This window comes from Arvicanthis niloticus, chromosome 26 (genome assembly GCF_011762505.2).
Source record: "Arvicanthis niloticus isolate mArvNil1 chromosome 26, mArvNil1.pat.X, whole genome shotgun sequence".
In the NCBI taxonomy this organism is placed as follows: domain Eukaryota; kingdom Metazoa; phylum Chordata; class Mammalia; order Rodentia; family Muridae; genus Arvicanthis; species Arvicanthis niloticus.
Window position 1 is genome coordinate 12,622,674 of NC_133434.1, and position 16,442 is coordinate 12,639,115.

General features: G+C 47.4%; 1 protein-coding gene across 10 annotated transcripts; it reads right to left on the reverse strand.

Moving 5' to 3' along the window:
• Positions 1-3,118: 3,118 nt before the first annotated feature.
• On the reverse strand, positions 3,119-12,843 carry Hinfp (histone H4 transcription factor). Of its 10 annotated transcripts, none has more exons than XM_076924854.1 (11): positions 12,340-12,696; positions 10,238-10,306; positions 9,304-9,484; positions 6,452-6,681; positions 6,074-6,185; positions 5,740-5,892; positions 5,227-5,304; positions 5,021-5,141; positions 4,798-4,936; positions 4,597-4,721; positions 3,119-3,991 (listed from the first exon to the last, which is right to left on the reverse strand). In XM_076924854.1, exons 3-11 carry the CDS (start codon positions 9,473-9,475, stop codon positions 3,577-3,579), a joined length of 1,545 nt encoding a protein of 514 aa, XP_076780969.1. In that variant the 5' UTR covers positions 9,476-9,484; positions 10,238-10,306; positions 12,340-12,696; the 3' UTR covers positions 3,119-3,576. The 10 variants fall into 10 exon arrangements, with proteins under 10 accessions (XP_076780969.1, XP_076780970.1, XP_076780967.1 ...); XM_076924855.1 differs by having other exon boundaries at positions 12,336-12,696; XM_076924852.1 differs by having other exon boundaries at positions 12,197-12,696.
• Between the last annotated feature and the right edge of the window lie 3,599 nt (positions 12,844-16,442).

The window sequence follows — 16,442 nt, forward strand, 5'->3', positions numbered from 1 at the left end:
GAGTAAGGTGTCAGGAACTTGACACACAGGCAGTCAAGAGCCGAGAACAAACACACACATTCCTACTCATATTCAGCTCTACACTACAGATCTGCCTGCCCAGACAATGGTGCCACCCATAGTGGGTGGGTCTTCTTACCTCAACACAATCGAGATAATCCCACAGACATGCCCACAACGGGTCAGCCCGGTCTAGACAGTCTCTCAATGAGACTCTCTTCCCAGATTCTAGTGGTTCTAGATTATGTCAAGTTGACAATTAACTATCACAACTGGAAAGTAAACTTACGGCTTTGTGAGGTAAATATGATAAGGCTGCTCTTAACCAAAGTCTGTTTCTTTATCTCCCTTCCCTCGGTAGAACTTGAAGTCTTTTTTTTTCCCCTCCGAGACAGGGTTTCTCTGTGTAGTCCTGGCTATCCTGAAACTCACTCTGTAGACCAGGCTGGCCTTGAACTCAGAAATCCACCTGCCTCTGCCTCCCAAGTGCTGGGATTAAAGGTGTACGCCACCACCGCCCGGCTAGAACTTGAAGTCTTACAGTACCCTTTGGTTCATCTTTTTTGCCTCCAGAGGACCTGAGTTCAATTCCCAGCATGGTCTGGGTTTTTTTTTTTTTTTTTTTTTTTTTCTCCACCTCTTCCTGCTACAATACACAAAGGACCATGCTCTTCATTTATTCCAGTCCTAGGCTGTGTATTCATTCATTTAATATTCAAGTGCTCTTCTGAGGTTATGGACTTGACCCACAGAAGCAACCACACTAGTTCCAAACTCCTGGGTTCCCTGGTATCCCCATCGCACCAAACCCTTCAAACACCATGTAAGTTAGGGTTCAATATTTTCAATTCCAGCTACTTAAGCACATGAGAAAATGAGGCATTGCAATCCTAGGGCTGCCTTCATTTTGTTATTGGTTAGGAGGAAGTCTCTTCCTGGATAGTCTTTCCAATCTTCTACACGTTGCTGTGTCTAATTCAACCATCTCCACCATCATCTTCCACGCGAAGCAGGATCTTCCCGAGCTCTACCCTGAGCCTCACTTCTGACTCTCTGTCACTGCTTGTTCTGCCTTCAAGGCCCTCCAGCGAAGTCCCAAGTTCTTATCATCTTTGTGTTTTTAGTAATCTAAGCTATAGCAAGACTCAACAGAAATTGATATAATCTTTTTTTTCCTTTACTAATTCTACCTGTATTGGGCAGCTTTTAAAGGCCATCTATTTGTTTGAGACAGGCTCTCTCAGTATAGCCCTGGATGTCCTGGAACATAGACCAGGCTAGCCTCCAACTCCAGAGATCTGCTGGACTCTCCTGAATGCTGCTATTAAGGTGTGTACCACCATACCTTTGTAACAGGCAGTTTTTGCAGTAAAAAATCAGGAGCTGAGTGTAGCAGTACATACTTGTAATCCCAGCATCTAAGAAGCAGGGACAGGAAGATAACCAAAAAATCTGAAGCCCCACCTCTCAAAGCAAAACTTAAAAGAAAAAAAAAAAGTCAGTCCTTATTATCTCCCACTCTTACCCCAAGACAGGAATTCTGTGTAGCCCTGGCTGTCCTGGAACTCCCTCTATGGACCAGGCTACCCTTGAACTCACGGAGATCCACTTGGCTGTTTTTAAGTGCTGGGATTAAAGGCGTGTACCACCACTGTCCAGCTCCTTTCTTTATCTTTTTAGCAAAGCTGGGAATGAAAGCCAGGGCCTTTTTTTTTTTTTTTTTTTTTTTTTTACAAAGGACAAGACATAAGGCCCAAGTCAGAAGGTGCTCAGGAAGATCCTGCTAAGCACAGGTGGTTGTGGTGGTAGAATTAGACATAGTTACCTGGACAGTTTAGGAAGGCTTCATCCTGGAAGAGGCTAAGGTTCAGAAATCCTTTTATGGTAGCTAACTAAGGCCCCTGAGAGTATTCCCTTTATATGGACTGATAGAGCCAACAAAAGGGCAGTATGCTCAGGAATGAATGAACAGGGATTATGAGAATGGCTCACTCAGGCAGTAAGTGCTTGCTCTACAAGCACAAGGATCTGAGTCCAGATACCTGACATTTACATAAAAGCTATACACAGGATGGTGTCAGGAACCTAGTGCTGGGCAGGAGCAGAGAAAGGCATAGAGTTCACTGGCCAACCAGTTGAGCCAACAGGTGAGTTTACACATACCATGGACCTGCAGACCTGGATCCACTCACACATATACTACACTTTTTTTTTTTTTTTTCTTGAAACAGGATTTCTCCATATAGCCCTGCTGTTCTGGAACTCATTCTATAGACCAGACTGGCCTTAACCTCAGCAATCCAATGCCTGCCTCTGCTCCTAAGTGTTAAGTGCCATTATGCCTAATGTTTTTCAACTGGGAAAAAAAAGAATGGTTCTTCTTTTAAGGAATTTCAACTTCAAGAACACAACAAAAGAGGGAGGAGAGACAGCTAAGCAGTTTAGAGCACTTGTTGCTCTTGCAAAGATCCACATTCAGTCTCCAGTACCCACCTGTCCGTAACTTCAGTTCCAGAGGACTGGTCACCCTCTTTACCTGCACAGACACTGCTTGACTGCAGTAAACTTACATACATAAAGGCAAAACACTCAGACACACACACACACACACACACACACACACACACAAAACAAAGAACATATATGATATAAGCTTATCAAAATAGATCCACTCTGTAGGAAACTGTATAGACACACAATGTTCTAGCTTGATTCCTGCCCTTGAGGACTTGGTGGGCATTCTCTGACCCACCTCCACTCCAGATTCCTTTGCAGTCCCACACCACAACGTACCCTAGAGGCACAGGGTTCTAATTAGAACTGAGGGTGCAGTCTGGGTGCTGTGTGTACCCATCCTGTAACACTGCTAGCATTCACTCACGGCCAAGTACATGGAGCTTCCTTCCACAGAGGTGGAAGATGCTCTGGAGGAAGTGGACCTCCTCCACTAAATGGGTACACGACAGTTAAAGAAACCATCCTGATCACTAAAGGGAGAAGCCTAATTATTCACCTCTACTTCTAGGCAGCTATATCTGTTATTTAGTTAACTGCCATCAAACTTGAGAAATAAGTAACAGCCCAAGTGTTTCTTTTATTCCCAATAAGACAACTGTCACACACACGAAGTATCTTTAATTCTGTCCCTGAAGATAACAAGTGTCCCTGGAATGTAAAAGGAAACCTTGAGATAAATGGCACCTGGTTCTCAATGCTTAACTTACAGTGAGGAAATGGCTGTCGTAAGGAACAGTCAGTCATTCATCCCTGGATGGATGGATTGATGGACCACTGGAGACTGGAATGGATGTAGACTAGATATTTACTGTCTAGCATGCCAAGGGAGTATGCTTAAACCTGGGAACAGCTCCTCCGATGAGAACATAAATGTAGGGCTTCCTCAATGGATCCAACTCCCCAGAGTCTACAGAATGATGCCTCCTGAGTCATAGGGAAACACACTGTTCTCAGCACCACTTCTAAAGTCATCCAAGAACAAAGGCCGCCTACTGGGACACTGCTTCCTGCCTGGCACAAACTCCAAGATCTGGAGTAGGACCGTCAGGCTCTGCAGCCTCAGCCCATCTGGACCTCTGGGTCCTCAGGTACTCCTTGAAGCTTTTCCATCTCTCTTGAGGGTGTTTCGGAGACTGGCGGGGGCTTTCCTGGGGCTTCAGACAGTACATAGTAGACAACGTCTTGCTGGCCTTGAGTGTCTGTCTGACTGACCATATGTATGGCAGAACTGGGGTTGTCCTGAGAAGCTGAGAGGGCTGTTCCCTCAACAACCCTACCTTCCTCTTCCGTCTCTTCCTCAGGTCCTGGCCCCCCTAGCACTGTTTCTAGAACAATGCCCTGCAGGCTGCTCTCATTCAGTGCCAATCCTGGGTCTGATCCTTCTTGTAGCTGCTGCAGCAACTGCTGTGTCAGCTCCACACTCTCATACCGAACTAGCTGGAGTCGCATGTAGCCGTCCTCATGCTCCTTGTACCTGGAGGAGAAGATGGCAGACAGCAGAGGATGGATGGAGAAACTGCCTGGAGACAGAGGGTGAAGATACAAATATGCTACCTGGAAGCTGTCTTAGCATTCTCTGTGATAGAACTGAAGATTAGGAAAAGGTTTTTAGTAGAATCTGTAGAATAAAGGTTCAGAGGCGAGGGCTCAAAATGGAAAACCTAATGCCAAAGCCCCACAGTACAGAGACTGACCAGCTCGGGAACAAGGCCGTTTCTGAGAAGGCCATGGAGCTGAGGTCAGGAGCCTCCCTTGGCCTTTACCTCTGGCTCCAGCTCAGGAACTCTAGCACTACGAGCTGAGTCTGAAGCTGAGCTTGGCATTAGCAGCTCAGTCCTGCACGGTGGTGCACACCTTTCATCTCATCAGAGGCAGAAAGACAGGTGGAGCTCTGTAAATTCAAGGCCAGAGGTCTAAAATGTTCAACACTCATGCCTAATGATCTGAGTTCAATATCTGAACCACATAAAGGTCATCAAGCCGTGCCCTGACCTCTAGAGGAGCACTGCACGCCCCGTACACATACAACAATGAACAAAACAGGAGAGTGTAGAAATCTGTGGGGAGAGACTTACTCACCGAAAACGAGGGTGTCCTGAGGGCCACTTGAACTGGTGCTTCTTGCGAAGGTGCACGGTGAGGTTGTTGCCACGTGTGAAGCATTTGTCACAGACATGACATTTGTACCGTGGCTCCGAGTCTCCCTGACAGGAAGGGAGGAGGAAATGAGGGCAGCTCCTCACTCGCACTCCTGCCAGCCCTTCCCTACCTGCCACTCACTTCATGCACTTTGCGGTGATGGGACTTGACGGAGCTGAGCGACCGTGCACTGAAAGTGCAGTTCTCAAACTCACACCTGTAGGCTGACTCCTTGCTGTGGGTGTCCAGGTGCTTCCGGAGGTCAATAAGATTCTTACAGCTGCAAAGAGAAATCAGGAGGGGTTGGGGGCATAGGAAACCCTGAAACTTGAGCCTTGTATTTTGTACCCCAGGGTCCCCTTACCTGTAGTCACAACAGTCACATTTAAAGGGCCGGTCTTCACTGTGTCGAAAGCGCATGTGATTGCGGAGGGAAGAAGGCAGTGGGCAGGTCATGTCACACAAAGGACATTTATAGTGATTCACTGAGGAGAAGAGAAGAGGCCATGAGCTGTGGACTCAACAGGACCTCGAGAAGAAAGCAGGGAGGCTTGGGCGCAGGCCACTCACCATGGTTCCGCATGTGGTCACGCAAGAGCCTCTCTGTGGCAAATCTCTTGGAACAGTGGGAGCACTGGAAACGCTGCTCTGGGGTGGAGTGGGCAGAACGAAGGGGACTGAAGACAACAGTGACGGGCAGAGGAGAGGGGAACCGTCCCAAACACAAGGGAGCCACCCAAGGAGCAAAGGGAAGCTACACATGGGATCTGGAGCCCAGCCCTGAGTTAAAACCCCAGCTTTCCCACTTACTAGCTGCATGATCTCAGGGAAGTGATTTAAGCTCTCTGAGCCTCAGTTTCCTCATCTGTAAAAAGGGGAATAAGAAGCCTACCTCATGGGGCTGTTGTGAGGATTCCTGAGATAACTGATGCTGAAAACAGTGAAGGCTATGGGTGCCTGACCCCAAAAGGGGAAGAGAGCCAGAGTACAGATTTCAGCAGAGCCACCTCCCCTGAGAAACTGCCCTTGTCCTCACTTCAAGTAGGATAGCCCACACTCTCCCTCTCCTCTCCAACTTCTTACGATCCAATGAGGTCTGGCGACGGATGTGATCTAAGAACTTGGTATTGTTGGCAAACATGCCCCCACAGGTGGGACAGGCTACCACCTTCTCCTGGGTGTGGCTGCGGAGGTGTTCTCGAAGCTTACACCGGTCCTTGAAGGTACAGGTACAGCCTGGGAAGGAAGATCTGATCATGTCCCATCCTTAGCCTTCCCCAACTTGGCTCTGGTACCCCCAAGTTTCTCCAGCCAGTAGCCTGCTTCGTCTTGCAGGAACTGGTCCCATCCCTGGCTCCTTTAGACCTTTACATTTCCAGAGGTTTAAGCAGAGACTAGAGCAGAGGGGTGGCCCTACCTTTCCAGCCACACAGCACCACATGGTTGTCCTTGCTGACCGCTTGGTATTCACAGCACAGGCTGTGCGCATCCACGTGCCGATAGAACCACTCAGGATTGTCGAAGACACTCTGTGCCAGGGCAACTTGGGGTGAGGACTGAGAGTGGTAACAGGAACGCTCACCCATGTCCAAGGGGAGGGGGTTCTTGCTCTCCCCCAAATTAACTTGTGGGAACAGCAAAGTTTCCAAACAAAGGAGTCACACAAGAATAGATGGGATATACTATAGCATGAGTCTCAGAAACATAAGGCACCCCAGAAAGAGTTAAGTATCTTGAGTCAAGGTCCCCAGCTTCCTTCCACCCCAGTCTGGCTATGTCTGCACTGTCTGCTGACCTCGCAATGCTCCCATAGGCACAGGAAATGGTCAGGGATGTCGGGGATGACGTTCCGGCTCTGGAAGTCCAGGATGCAGGGGCTGAGGTCAGCTTGGCTCTGTAAGGCTTGCAGCCCCCACTGTTTCAGCTTGGTGTGGTAGCAGTGGAAGTAGACATGGCGGATGAGGTCAGCAGAACTGTCCAGAGAGCAAAAGCCACACTCCTGCCACAAGCAGGAGAACTCTTCCTCTGCAGAAAAGTTTAGAAGGAATGGTCTGACACTTCCAAGCCCAGTTAACTTTTCATTTCAGACATTAAGCAGGACTCTGACCAGGAATGAAAACAGGCGTTCATCCACCATGACACCATACTTAATGACTTTCAGCTGAGTCAGGTATTGTGGACATCCTGAGGAGGCAGGAGTCCCAGTCCTTGTCTTCACAGGGCCTTCAGTCTGAGAAGGCTAAGTAACCACACATACACAACTGCAGCTGGTGGCAAGGGGTATGGAGTAAGGTATGTGGTACCAGGCAAACATTACCCAGAGCTGGGTATGCTGGCTCTTATCTATAATGTCAGGGCTCAAGAGGGTTAGGCTGGCAAATTGCCACGATTTCGAGGCCAACCTGGACTACAGAGGAAGACCCTGCTACGCGCTGTTTAACAGAAGTAACTTGATGCTGACTGAAGTTAAAAAGAGTCCCTCTCTTAAGAGTCAATGTAAAAGAGAGAGTAGCCTAAGCTAAGATTAACAGCATGTATAAGGCCTGAGACAGGGACCTAGGGAGAATGAATTAGGGTATCCTTGGCAAACATACCTCTCCTCAGTTTCTCATGGTCCATGAGGAAGACAGGGGCTCTCCACTTCTCTTTTCCCTTCTACGCTGCTTATGTCAAGACAGGCCCATTATCCGTTCCAACCTACTTCCTATGTCTTCTGCACCTCTAAGTACCACACTATCAACATTTCACAGGAATTTGCTTATTTTAAAAAGCTGAGGGCCAGGCAGTGGTGGCGCCCCACCACTGGAAATCCTCCCAGAGGCAGGCGGATTTCTGAGTTCAAGGCCAGCCTGGTCTACAGAGTGAGTTACAGGATAGCAAGAACTACACAGAGAAACCCTGTCTCTCGGGGGAAAAAAAAACAAAACAAACAAAAAACATTCTTTAATTTCATTTTTGTGTATTATGTGACTTTGCAAACAGGTGCGATATGTAACTATAATCCCGGCATCCTCAGCAGGTTAGGACTTGAAGTTCAACCTTAGCTACATAGTAGGTTTAAGGTCAGTCAGGGCTACAGAAGACTCATCAAAGAAAGGGAAAGAGCAAACAGGAAGAGGAGCCCGTCTGAGTACCCGAATAAAACTGCTCACTGTCTTCTTAGCTATGGTGAGTAGTTATGATGTGATGTGCTCCAAACCCTGTGTGGTGGCTCATGCTAGTAATTCCAGCATTTGGGAGGCTACAGCAGGAACACTTCAGGGGTATGAGGCTAGCCTGGATTAATGGGGTCTGTCTCAGAAGTAAAAGAAGGAGACGGCTCATCTGTTAAGATTACTTGCTGCTCTTGCAGAGGATCTGGGTTTGGCCCCCACATGATGGCTCACAACCATTTGTAACTCTAATTCAAGGGGATCTAGCATCCCTCCCTGGCCTCTGCAGGGCCCCAGGCACTCATGGTGCACATATGTACATGAAGGTGAGATAAATAAAACAAAATAAATAAGTCCAAACAAAAAATGTAAGTAAGTTAATAAAAGGGGAAGGGGAGGCTAGGCATGGTGACGTGAGCATTTAGTCCCAGTACTTGGGAGGCACAGGCAGGCGGACACCTTTAATTCAATCAGATTTCTATGAATTCAAGGCAAGCATGCTCTACAGAGTGAATTCTAGGCCACCCAAGAATTCAAAAGGGAGTTCTGTCTCAAAAATTAAAATCAAGAAAGGGTGGGTGGGAGGGAGGGAGATGGCTCAGAGGGAAAGGAAATTATTCCCAAACTTAATAATCTGAGTTTTGATCCCCAGAACCCATAGAGTGAGGAAAAGGATGGACTCCCCCAGCTGTCTTCTGACCCCAAACATACACCATGGTGAGCTCACACACCACACACACAAATAAACAAACTTGTGTTCCCACTCCCAGACAGAGTGTGTAAGGAAGAGGTCCAGCAAAGTGTTCAGCAGGTAAAGGAGCTTGGATCAAGCCCGGTGACATGGAGCCTACGCCCATAAGTGGTCTGTGATCTCCACACTTGATCCGTGGCGTGGCACGAATGTGCAGACACATATATACACACAAAATCAGAGACTCCTGCTATTGGTAATCACCCTTTACATTCTTGTTGACCAAATTCTCTAGAGATGACTTTATAAAACTTTTATGAATGAAGAAAGTATAATTAAGAAAATAAGCCTCGGAGGGCTGGAGAGACGGCCCAGTGGCTATGATAGCTGCCCTTCCAGAGGACCTGGGGTCCATTCCTACCACCCACATGGCAGCTTACCGCTTTCTCTTACTCCAGCTACAGAAGACTCAACATCCTCACATAGACATAATGCAGGCAAAATGCCAATGCACATGAAATAAAAAATAAATAAAGTAACTAAAAAAAAAAAAAGGCCAGGTGTGGTGTACATGTCTTTAATCCCAGTACTCAAAAGGCAGAAGCAAGTAGACCTCAGAGGCAAGAGTTTGAGGTTAGCCTGGTCTACAAAATGAGCTCCAGGACAACCAGGGCTACTTGAAAAAGAAAAACAGGGGCTAGGGGGTGGGGTGGGGGGAGAAGGATAAGAAACTACTAGTTCCTCAACTGTCCTTTCTCTAGGAGTCGGAGTCACCCCTCCCTCGAGCTCCTTCCTGCCCCTTACCAAGTGGGTCCTCTTCCTCTTCTTCCTCCTTAGAGCCATGCATGTGCTGCTGCAGGTGCTGAGTGACATGGTCGAAAAACTCCTCCATGGCCGAGCACACAAAGGAGCAGGACCCCCACTCACACTGGAGCCCCAGGTTCTCCTTCCGGGGAACTTTTCCAGGAGGCGACATGGCCTTTACCTTAGAGGAAGAGGAAGAAACCCAGATCTGTAAGACTGTATCCAGTGCTGCTGGAGGCAGACACGGGCGAGCAGCCCGCTGAGCCCAGCAGGTACTTTTCAGGATCTCATGTTTTGTTTTGTTTTGTTTTTTCAGTAGGGATGGACCAGCAGTTTCTCAAGCTCTAGAGGCTGCCTGGTTTCCTGGGAAGAGAATAATACTGAGCACGGGACAAACACTTTTTTTTTTTTTTTTTTTTTTAAGAACTTTGACATTTTCTCATATAGCTTCAGAGCATATTCCCATGGGAGACAGAACAATGCTCAGTTTCAAAGAAAGACAGCAAAGTTAAAATGCAGATTCCGCTGCCTACCACCTACCATGTGTGAGGTCTTGGCCAAAATGGGGATAACAAACTTTTTGTTTGGAGTAGCACACTCACTGTGTATCAGATACAATACTATCCTGTTGGATGGAGCTGGAGCGATGGCTCTGGTTAAGAGCCCAGACTACTCTTCTAGGGAACCTAGGTTAGATTCCCAACAACTCTGACTCCTCACAACCATCCATAACACCAGTTCCAGGGATACATCGGCCTCTTCTGCCTGAGGGCACTGCAGGCATGAGATGCAGAAATCCATGCAGGTAAAACACCCATAGACATTAAAGTAAAACTAAATCTCAAAGGGCTGGAGAGATGTCTCAGTGGTTAATAGCACTGGCTGCTCTTCCAGAGGACCCGTGTTCAATTCCAGCTCTCACATGGTAACTTACAAATGTCTGTAATTCTAATTCCAGGGGATCCAATACTCTCACACAAGCGTATGTTCATGAAAAACACCACTGCGTAGGAAAGAAAAAATGGTCGTTTTTTTTTTTTTTAAAGTCCTCACAAAAACACTATTTTGTTCTTGTTTTGATTATTTTTGGTACTGAGGTTGGAACCTAGAACCTTATAAATGGTATTTGAGACAAGGTTTCCCTAAACTGCCCATGCGTGCCTTAAACTCACTCTGTAGTCTAGTTTGCTACAATCCTCCTGCCTCAGATTTCCAAGTAACTGCTGAAATTACAAGTTTGTGCCACCACAGTCAGCCATGGTAAGCACTGTGTGTAATGTGTGTGTGATATATTATGTGTGTGATATATTGTGTGTGTGATATACTGTGTGTGCATATTTGGGAGTTGGTGGGGAGGGCTCTGTGGTTTCTCAAGAATCAACCACCGGAGGGCTTTGTTTGTTTGCTTTTGATAAGAGTTTCTCCTTGCTGTGGAAGAAGGCTAGAAGTAGGCTAGACTGGCTGACCAGTGGGCTATAAGGATCCTCCAGTCTCTACTTCCCAACAATATGATGAACACTCACTGGCCTTTTTACAGGATAGGGCCTGTCTGGCTGTCTTGAATGGAGTTGTGTAGATCAAGCTGTCCTTGACCCGCCTGTCTCTGCTTCCCAAATGCTAGAATTAAATGCCAGTGCCACAACTCCCAGGCATTGGACTTTTTTTTTTTTTTTTTTTTTTTTATGTGGGCTCTGGAGATCCTTGTGAAGCAAGCACTTTACTGCCTGAGCCACCTCTAGTCTCATATTAAGTGTTTTATTTGCATCACGTAATTGGTAGCACTATGAGGCAGGCATCATTTAAACCTCATTTATAGACAACCTGAAGCTGAGCCCAAAGTCCATATTCTTATTCCATGTAGCCTACATATGACTCAGGAGCATTCTTCTCCTTACTGGATCATGTCATTTAATCTCTCATCAGGCTTTCTTTTCTTTCTTTCTTTTTGGTTTTTCAAGACAGGGTTTCTCTGTGTAGCCCTGGCTGTCCTGGAACTCACTCTGTAGACCAGGCTGGCCTTGAACTCAGAAATCCACCTGCCCCTGCCTCCCAAGTGCTGGAATTAAAGGCGTGCGCCACCACTGCCTGGTTGGTCAGGCTTTCAATGCTATAATTTGTCTTTGCTTTGCCCACCCAATGCATGATCCCACTACTCCTCTAATGCTAAAAAGTACACTCCGTTTGACTGAAGGAACCCTGTTTATGCTCTTTCTTCAGCGTCTATACTTTACTAAATACTTTAAAAATAATAAGTATTTATTTAAAAAGAAAAATAACAAAGTGAAAGGTTCATGTAAAATTTCTAGGAGGGATATTAAAAGGGACAATTCTGCAGAGGTGAGATGGCTCAGTGGGGGAAAAAGAGCTGTAGCCTGACAATCTGAGTATGACCCCAGGATCTCACATGAAGGGGGTAAGAATCCACTCCACAAAGCTGTCCTCTCCCCTGCACCTCTTGGCATACGTGTGTCCCCAAACCCCACCATTCACTCACATAGGCTTACACCACTAATTTTTTTAAATAGAGTGGTGGGATAAGGGTGGTGGTGCCGCCAGCCTTTGAGACATGATCTCTTGAGACTTTCAGGCCAGCCAGAGCTACAAGGCTAAGATGGTCTCCAAAAAAAGAAAGAAAGAAAGAAAGAAAGAAAGAAAGAAAGAAAGAAAGAAAGAAAGAAAGCCACCACATACAACACATGTGTAAGGGTACATCTGTCTGAAGAGAAAATCGGATGGAGAAGGAAAATAAAAGGAAACTCCTTAGTCTTGCGATCTTACTTAACCCATGTGGACCTAACGCACTACTGAGGCTCAACAGAGGTTAGCTTACAACATGCTTGTTTCTGAGCGGTAATTAGGGGGTGGGAAAGTATTCAACCTACAGGATCCCTACCTGACATTTCATCAGTAGTCAAAAGAACAAAACCATCCCATCAACAAATATTAAGAGAGTATATTGTATCGCTAGGCACCAATGAACTCTGAGCCATAATCCAGAAGAAAGGCCCAGGTCCTAAAAAACAAGGACTCACAGACCAGGATCTGACGGCTGAACACCCCAACCAAAACAAAGCGCACGACGAGGGCGATCGGGACACAGAAAGGCCCGTGGGCAGGCTCGCCTGGGCGCTGAGGCCGGGGCCAAGCTTCGGAGGATAGCTAGACCTCAGAGGAGGAAGTAGACCCGCCCGGAGATGCCCAGCCCGGAGGGCTTCCCGGAATCCGCGCCGTCAAGCGTGGTGCCGACCGAGTCCACCCGCAGCGACCCCTCGACCGAGGGCGCGGAGGCGAAGGACCGGCTCGGACCGCACCACGAGCGGCTCCAGGAAGCCCAGCCTTGCGCAGGCTCCAGAGAGCCGCCCTAGCAGCCGAGGTACGGGAGCAGCGAGCCTTCACTCACCTGCCAGCGCCGCTGGGTCGCCCAGCGCCCCACCCACCTCACACCATAGACCCCGAGGCGTTTGAGCGACGACCAGCGACAGCCAATCGCCGCTCTCGAGTCGACCGACAGCCAATAGCCGCTGCGTCTGTCAGAACCCGTGCGCACCAAAACACGGAAGAGGCGGGAACCGTTCGGGAGAGAGCTCCGAGTCCCAGGGGGTAGAGTGAGGGACGACCGGATGTGGATGAAGTTCGCGTCACCTTCAAAAGTGGGTTGGGCCTGCTCCCGACTGTGCGCAGGCGGGAAGCTTTGAGGCTTGAATTCCCACTACTGCGCAAACTCGCGCCAACCACCCACTGGGCATGCGCCTCGTTTGGCCTGATCTGTCTCCCTCGCAGTGTCTGTAGTTGAGTTAGTTGGCTGGGTGGTTCGCCTCCACTGGGGCCCCACCTCTATCTTTGATGTTCTTAGTCTTCTCGGCTTTATGTACCTTACCCCAGGTTGACCTTGAACTCACAGAGACTCACCCGTATTTGCTGCCCAAGTATGGCACCTCACCAAATTTAAGTGATACAGGAGGATTCATTCAAGGGTTTCTGCTTGCTAGACAAGCACTCTACCAATGGCCACACACCCCCCAGCCCAGGGTTCTACTTTCTTAAACACATAATGCAGCCATGGTCATTTATCTCCACTTCCGTTCTATTTGACGAAGGACACCCATCCCAGAACTCCGCACTCACTTAACATGTCGCAGTGTTCAATTTCTCTACAAGACCTCCTTCACAGAGCTCAGCAAAATGATCTTTAATAAAAAACGGACCTGATCAAGTCAGCGCCTCGCCTAAAATATTCAAAGGCATTCTGTTGCCCCAAACCAAATGGAGAATTTCCAAACACCAACATCTTTGCCCTGCCTACCACAGATCCTATCTTGAGGATTGGACCTCATTTCCTCAGACACAAATTTCAGTTTCCCTACCACACTGTGCCTCCTTTTACTTGGACCTCATTTCCTCAGACACAAATTTCAGTTTCCCTACCACACTGTGCCTCCTTTTACTTCTATGGTTTCCACTTGTTTTCCCCTGAATGAAAGTCTCCCCTTCCCACTTCCAATTATGTAACTGACTTCCTAGCCATTCTTGTGTTTTCTTCTTCTTCTTTTTTTTTTTTTGGTTTTTCGAGACAGGGTTTCTCTGTGTAGCCCTGGCTGTCCTGGAACTCACTCTGTAGACTAGGCTGGCCTCGAACTCAGAGATCCGCCTGCCTCTGCCTCCCAAGTGCTGGGATTAAAGCGTGCGCCACCACCGCCCGGCTATTCTTGTGTTTTCAATAGAGACGGTCCCTTCCCTGAGAATTGACTCTTCTTATTATGATATATTTTATTTGTGCTTACTACTCTGCATTCTACACTACCCGGTGAGGAAGAACCCCTCTTTGTTTTTATAAACCAGTCACAATCACATAATCCAGTGAGGTAAATTCAGTAAGTATTTAAAATTGCCATGCATGGTGGCACATAACTTTACTCCTGCCACTCAGGAGGAAGTGGCAGGTGGACCTCTGAGTTTAAGACCAATCTGGTCTACATAGTGAGTCCTGGGCCCCCCAAAGTTACACAGTGAGAGAGACCTCTGTTCAGAAAACAAAATAAAGCCAACCACCACATTAAGCTTGGTGTGGTAATACATACACACTTGTACTCCCATGGCTGGGGAATTGGAGGCAGGATCATAAACCTGGGGTCAGTTTCCAGGAGGGGTGCTATATAATAAATTACAAGACAGCCCGGGCTATGAGACAGTTTCTCAAAAATCATTTTGTGTGTGTCCTACATAAATAAAAGTTTAAAGACAACATAAAGATAAGTTAGGTGTTCACAGGCCTGTAAACCCAGGTCTTCTGCCACTGGCAGGCAGTGTAGGCCGCCGACCCGACTCGGCCGGTCAAGATGGCACCAGCCTCAGCCTCTGGTATCGGCTACTAGTAAATAGTGCACTGCGAATGTGTCAACTCAATTTGGCGCCAAACCCCTCCTGAAGGGGGGGTTATGCTAATGAGGTACCACAATCGAGCAGGGTATGCTAATGAGGTACCAGGATACTGACCAATCACCCCCTCCTGGTGAGGTATGCTAATGAGGTGCTGCAGTTCTGACCAATCGCACACCTCCATGCACACACACCCCCAGGGCTGAGGGTATATAAGCAGCTCACCCTGGGCATTCGAGGTCTCCCTCTGAAAACTAAAAGAGCGCTTCTGCAATAAAGGCTGTTGAGAAGGATCTGGTTGTTCGCGTCTTCCTTGCTGGACGAGTGGGGCGCTACAAGGCAGGAAGATCCCAAAGGCATTGTCATGATCAACAAAGTAAAAGGAATGAAGCTGTAGTCACAATGCTTCAGTTCTATAATCCCATGTAGACCAGGCTGGCCTTGAACTCACAGAGAGCTGCCTGCCTCTGCCTTCTGAATGCTAGGATTAAAGGCATGTACCACTACAACTGGCTAAGATTGACTTTAATGTCTGAGTGTTTGCCTGCATGTATGTAGGTACAGCATATATGTGCTATGACTACAGAGACCAAAAGAAGGCATCAGGTCCTCCCTACAACTGGAGATACAGGTGGTTGTAAGCTGCCATGTAGGTGCTGAAAACTGAACCAGGGTCCTCTTCAAGAGTGCTTAAAAGCAATGTTTAAAAATGCTGAGCTAGCTGAGCGGTGGTGGTGCACTCCCTTAATCCCAGCACTTGGGAGAGGCAGAGGCAGGCGGATTTCTGAGTTTGAGGCCAGCCTGGTCTACAGAGTGAGTTCCAGGACAGCCAGGGCTATACAGAGAAACCCTGTCTCAAAAAACAAAAAAACAACAAAAAACAAAAAAACAAACAAACAAACAAACAAACAAAAAAACACTGAGCCACTTTCTCAGGACCATCTCAAAAATTAGACTAAATATTATGTGCATCATGTGTGGCCTGATGCCAGAAGTGGGCACCAGATTCCCAGGAACACAGATGGTTATGGCTGCCAGGTGAGGGTAGAAACTGAACCAAGGTCCTCTGTAAAAGGAGCAGGTGTTCTTAAGTCCAGAGTTCAAAGGCAGTGTTTCGTTGCCTAATATAGCTCACTTTCATTTTGAGAAACTACAATTTGGGCTGGGTTATCCAGATATATTCTTGGATTCTTTTCTAAAAAGCTGCCCCTACAAACACCATTTGTGTTTATTAAAGGATATAGATTAGGTCAGACAAAATAAAACTCTTTTTCTTGTTGTTTTGAGACAGGGCTTCTCTGTGTGTCCCTGGCTCTCAAAGAGTTTGCTTTGTAAACCAGGCTGTCCTCAAAGTCAGGGAGATCTGCCTGCCTCTGCCTCCCAAGAGCTGGGATTAAAGGCGTGTGCCACTACCACCACCACCAGCAGGCTGTTAGAACTCATCTCTAATCCCCCACACTTGATAGACACAGGATTTTATATTCAAGGTCAGTCTGAGCTGTAAAGAATGTCAAGGCCTGCCGGGCAGTGGTGGCGCACGCCTTTAATCCCAGCACTTGGGAGGCAGAGGCAGGTGAATTTCTGAGTTCGAGGCCAGCCTGGTCTACAGAGTGAGTTCCAGGACAGCCAGGGCTACACAGAGAAACCCTGTCTCGAAAAACAAAAAACAAAACAAAACAAAAAAAAAAAAAGAATGTCAAGGCCTATCTGGGTAATTTAGTGAGATCCTATCTATAAAAGGGAAAAAAAGAGGATTTGGGATG